Here is a 6,000-nt window from a genome sequence, read left to right as displayed (position 1 = left end):
AATCAATATTAAAAATGGGCTTATTAAAAGGGACTTAAAATTATACGTCCCTGTTATTAATAATTATTAAAAATCATTTCTAATATTAATAAATGAATTATTGATATCAATAAATACCAGAGACCTTGCAAAGTCCTTCATTTTGAACTTTTGATATTTTGACGATGCGTTATTAAAAAAAATGTCTGTATTGACCTGTACCCTTTAACACTTGAAACAAATGGCATTACTGACTTTACAGAATCAGCCGATTATCTTGATCTTTGCTTCAAATCCAATCCGGAAATTATAGTCCTATTCGGGTTCGCAAGGGATATTTGCAATATTTGTTTTGTTTCCGGTATATGACCTCTAGCGCCATCTGGTGTTTCGCGCCAGATTCGACTATAGTCGTGAAAATGGCGCCAGCTCCAACTTCGGACACTGAAAACAATAACGATAATGAACAAGGTAAATGTGTGCATTCTCGATAAACCCGATCTTTGCGTGATCAGCATATGTAGCATTTTTCATATCTCACCATGCTTCACTTCAATCCATATTAACCTGACTGCGAAATAAGTAGCTTGTATTTAAAAAAAATATTGTCAGCTGTTCTTCTATGACCCGTTGTTCTGTTCTCTTTCACCGGGTTTCAGAAAAAAAAACCATCTTAGGTGCAATGTAATTGAAGACTTTATTGGTAACTTTTTTGTTTTCCTTATGATTTGTGGGTTACGACTTTGCATCTTTATAACTTAAAATTCGACATGCGTTTTTGTAATTTAACGACAGATTCACTTGCCCGTGGCCGTTCAAAACGTCAAAAAATTGACAAGAAAGGGAAATTTGCTGCTTTGCAGAGATTACGTGAAGCGAAAGCTGCAGGAGTGAAAAACAAATATGAGGTATTTGATGATGTCTAGGATATTATTTCTTCCTCAAACCATCCGAAATTAATCTATCAGTTTATAGGACATGATCATAACTTTTTTACTTGAAAGTTTTCTCGCTGACCTTAAGGGGAATCATACTCTCCATAGTTCGCCAGCATAAACTTTGAAAGTGCTCCAATAAGACAGTTTATATGGTTTTATATGAATATTGATATCTGTTATTTTATCATGAAAATTTGGGATGGGGCTTTTTTATCTCATTTTGGGAAGAGAATTGGTGAATTGGGAAAGATTTTTTCAGAAGTAAACTGCAAATTTTGGGAATTTGGCTTTAAAATGAAAAAATTTGAATTCGAATTGGGACTCATTAACGGCCCCAAAAAACCTGTAGCAGTACAATCAAATGACATGTAAACAATGAATTTAACAGAATTTGACATACTCAACCCTTCCTTTGAGATCACAATGAAGGCCAATTACATTTTGGCAATAAACGAGGGGAGGCAATTCACCAGATAGTGGAGGAACCCTAACACAAACTAACAACAACATGGGTATACTCAAGGGTGACCGAAACATAAGGGATGATTTTGTGTCATCTTAACTGCACCTGTATTTTAAAACCATTTTTTTTTACCATTTCTATAGGATAAAGAGGATCAGCAAGTCTATGATGTTGTTGATGAGGATGAATATTCTAAAATCGTACAGGAGAGACAGGAAGATGACTGGATTGTGGATGATGGTATGTTTGCTGCACTGGCAACAACAGTGGATAACCACACTGTCAATATATTAGTAATAGTGATGTAGATATGTGCAATATTATTCTGTGTACAAGGGGATCCACAGCAATGAACATTCTGACATTGGCTGTATAGTGATACACAAGCTGACATAAACACATGTCCTTTTTATGGAAAAGTAATGGTTGCATTCAGTATCATATGATATGTGTTCCAGTGTTCTCACAATGACTTCAGATGAGTTGATCTGATGAATTAATCAGTATACATCGTGTAATATTAACCTAAATTACATATCTTAAAAATTAGCCAGTTGAAAATTGACAAATACTAGACAGTTTTTGCCAGCAACCAGCTTTTCATGAGAACTTCTTTCACAGGTCAAAGGTCAGAGTAGATTGTGTTACATACTGTCGTTGTGAAATACTGAACTATGCACTTCAGTAATTGTTTCGTGACCTGCAGTGTTCTTGCTAATCATGAAATATATCCCTACCAATAACTAATTATACTATTATGCTGTTAGGATAATTTGAATTGAGTCTTTGATTCAGTATTTACAGCATCAAAATTTATCTGTTAAATTGTATTTGGTTTAAATTGCCATAAATAATTGTTTTCCAGATGGATCCGGGTATGTGGAAGATGGCAGAGAGATATTTGATGATGACCTGGATGATTCTGCCCCTGTTGCCAATAGTGAGTTTTATCAAGTGCTCTAGAATAAAAGTAGTCTATCTTTGAAAAAAATGGTTTGGAAATATAGCATGAAGAATAATTTGTTGGTACCATGTCAGTGAATATGAATGAAAAGTGGTAATGAAAAATGGATTAGAAAATGTAACAAGTTAAAGGAAAAACCTCTCTCCCAATACGCCTTGAATTACAAGTCTATCACCAAACATCTGAGAAAATTAACTAGGCTATAAGTTAGTTCTATCAGCTCTGAATGATATGCCCTACTTGTTTTTTAGAAAAAAAGGAAGACAAAAAGAAGACAAAGAACCCAAATATTGTAAGACCAGGCACCAAACCCAAGGCCAATATCAAATCTATGTTCATGGCACAGGCTGCTACAGGAGGCAGCAAGAAGAAAGTGGAGGTAACTCTATATGGCTGTCTTATAATACACTATATGTATATACTGGAGATAGGTATCAACTAAGTTTAGTAAAAGATTGCACAGGTTTTTACGGTATATGCTCCTGTTTTAATGAAATCACATACATCTGATCATCTGTTTTATTCCTATTTGTTTTTATTTGCTATAGGAAGTAAGAAAATAGACCCAAGATTTATATGTTTAAAAAAAAAGTGAGAATGTAAGACTTATAAAAATGTTAAATTTTCATTAAAGCCTTCTTCGATATTCACTGTAAAGCGGCATGTTAATGCTAACTGGTTAATTTACAGAAGGATGTCAGTCTCGCTGGTGATGAATTGCTCGGTGACCTGATGGAAGAACTCCATAACGGGCCTTCAGATGCCATCATTCCTGTTCCCTATCAAGTTAAAGAAAAGGGGCCCTGCTTCTTCTAAGTGAGATCACATTCTGATCCTATTTAAGTGATATTTAGTTTAACATACAGACATTGACAGCAAATATACATAATGGTGTGGCATCCATAGTGAACATTTTTTCTCCTTTCTTTTTTAGTGAAGAATCATTCTGAAGAACCGTTGCACATATTTTGCCTGTAGCTTATAACTAGAAATTATCTTGGCTGTAGATTAAACTTTGCCAATCACAGGAAACACTTTTATAGGAATGCAAATTGGAGTGTTTTACAGTGATTTTCTCTATTTTATTGTCAAAGTAACACATTTTAGTGTATTTTCAAAATTTTACAGGTTAGAGTGATGATGCAAATCGCCCACCACCCAAATTTGTCCTAAATTATACAGAAATACAATTAGCACAATCATAATTTAGTACAAAGCTTTTAGTGATAAATATTACATTATGATTAGTGAGGTTGATGGTTTATGAGATGTTGCAGGGTTTTAAGCATACCTAGGAGAGTGTTTTTTAAGTTAAGTTAAATTAATTACCAGTACAGGATCTTTTGATCCTCTATACCAGACTCCAAAATACAATAACAATAAATACAATCAATAAATGGTGACAACAGTTCCAATTCCTATACAATTTCAAACTTATAGTTATATAAAATGTCTTGATCTTCCCTATGCTGATCTTATCGGTTTTTGAAAGAATTTACTGTTTATTCCTCAGCAAGAATTTCACATTTATATTTGAAAGGATAAGGATTGACTTTCCAATTAGCTGGAGAAAATAATTTCTGAAACTTCAAATGACATTAGTCCACTATAAGCTGTAAAGTTTCAATATATTATAATTGTGCTATTTATGACAAATCTCTTTCTACTTCAGAAAACTTTGTGAAGTCTTAAGACTTTCTGATTTGTATATTTTCAGGTCACCTTACAACCCCTTCAGTACATCTGTAAAACCTGCCTTACATGCCAAACCAGCCCCTGCCCCTCTACGGGTGAAACAGGAGATCAAGCAGGAGCCAGGCACTACCATGTCCATGAAGCCTATGAAGAGAAGCCGTCCCCTGCCACGTCCGAACATCCCTGACCCCCAGGAGGACTGTGGAAATTTCGACGAGGTGGACGGTATGGATGTGGATACAGTACAGAGTATCAACGGTAAAGATTTTGGTTATTCAGGATTATATATGTAACACATGTAGTGACTTTCCCCCCTGGTCAATTTCAGCTTTATTGATTTTCTCAATGTCAAGGTCACGTAACTTTGTCCCATTATTCAGAATCACTTAATTGATATGATTGCAGGGAACATGTTTGGTGATATATTATGCATGTTGCAATATTTTCTAAGTTGAAAAAAGTTTCGAAATACATTTTAGAGTCGGAAGACGAAAAATGCCATTCAATTTGTTCAAGAGATAAACTGTACTTGTGTAAAATGTGCATTAAACTGACAGTGTCTGTTGACTTGTTCCTTATTTCATTTATTGGGGGTAGGAGTGAATTCTGTTCAGAACTTGATACTGCCGCCTGTCAATATGTCTTAATACCTTATTACACAGATGACTCCGGATTAGTTGAGCTAGATGACATTGACTTTGACGAAGATGTTGAGGAGAAAAGCACCAAGGTCAAAGTGAAAGAGGAGGCAGTTTCCATGACTTCAGTCAAGCCAAAGACAGAGCCTAAATCTGAACCTGTTGAAGTCATGTAAGTACACAACCTTATATCTGGGTCATCTGGGCGCACTATTTGTTAATCCAGGTCATTGAGATGCACAACTTTGTGATCTAGCTTCTCCATGAGTTGATGTGTAAGTAAGAGAAGGAGTTTCATTTAGATAGTCGACATGTTAACAATAATTTGAGTGAAGGTATCAACATTATTTCTCAGGTCATTATAAAGGTCTCCTTGTTTACAGACCATTCGAGACCTTCTCCACGGGTTGGGGCTCATATACTGACGGCCAGTCAGAGGTCATTGTTTCACAGACTGACGTTCAAGTGGACACCTCAAACTTACCCTTGGTTACCAATGAAGCAGGAGACCAAGTGTTACGATTTTACTGGCTGGACGCTTACGAAGATCCTTACAACAACCCAGGTAATAACATTAACATCACAATAATACTTAACAATAGAGTAACTGTCACAATATATCGGGGTAATGGTGTATCTTTAACAATAGTGTAACTGTCACAATATATCGGGGCTATGGTGTATCTCTGCACAACATGACTCTGTACAGTATTAATTTATATATCTCATTTTCCACAAAACCTCTGTTGACTGAAAGAGTGGTAACGGTACTGTTAGCGTATATTCCTCCATTTTAGATTTAAGATTTCTTTGATTTTCGGTCAATTTTGTCTTTTTTAATACTGACCAGCTTGACTAATCTATGAATACTAAGACAGGGGATGTACAGACTCAATATTTCTATCATTAATGTCATTGAGGTGTCCATATCTGTCATCATTTATAACATAACACCTGTGATGTTTCATTCATATCATATTTTTAACGTCAGGATGCCTTTGGCGTGGGAAAATGTTGGCGTGGGAAAATGTTGTTAGTGACACGTTTGTTTCCAGCCAACAATTCCTCTTTTCTGTCATACAAATGATATACATCCGCAGCCTAATATAGTTCCTATTTTGATAGCAATTAATGACACGATTTAACTGATGTAAACCGTATTTGCTGCAATTATTCAAAATGAAATATGAATGTTAGGTGTTCTGGACTATATTAGAGTATAAATATAGACATTTTCCTCGTCAGTATATGCAATTTTGTTTGCGTAGGATTACGTAGTTCTGTCTCGATCCTGCCTTGAAAACGAAAGTAAAAAAATCAGTT

At 35.2% G+C, this 6,000-nt stretch overlaps 1 protein-coding gene across 1 annotated transcript in view; it reads left to right on the top strand.

Moving 5' to 3' along the window:
- Positions 1-341: 341 nt before the first annotated feature.
- Positions 342-6,000, top strand: part of LOC117342567 (DNA polymerase alpha catalytic subunit-like) — a 40,612-nt gene continuing 34,953 nt past the window's right edge. Inside the window, 10 exon segments of the mRNA XM_033904755.1 lie at positions 342-450; positions 775-887; positions 1,524-1,620; positions 2,246-2,320; positions 2,596-2,723; positions 3,035-3,117; positions 3,119-3,160; positions 4,062-4,297; positions 4,702-4,849; positions 5,061-5,242. Coding sequence (XP_033760646.1) covers positions 345-450; positions 775-887; positions 1,524-1,620; positions 2,246-2,320; positions 2,596-2,723; positions 3,035-3,117; positions 3,119-3,160; positions 4,062-4,297; positions 4,702-4,849; positions 5,061-5,242 — 1,210 coding nt within the window. The 5' untranslated portion in view covers positions 342-344.

This window comes from Pecten maximus, chromosome 14, assembly GCF_902652985.1.
Source record: "Pecten maximus chromosome 14, xPecMax1.1, whole genome shotgun sequence".
Lineage (NCBI taxonomy): Eukaryota > Metazoa > Mollusca > Bivalvia > Pectinida > Pectinidae > Pecten > Pecten maximus.
This window is presented reverse-complemented; position numbering and strand designations above follow the sequence as displayed.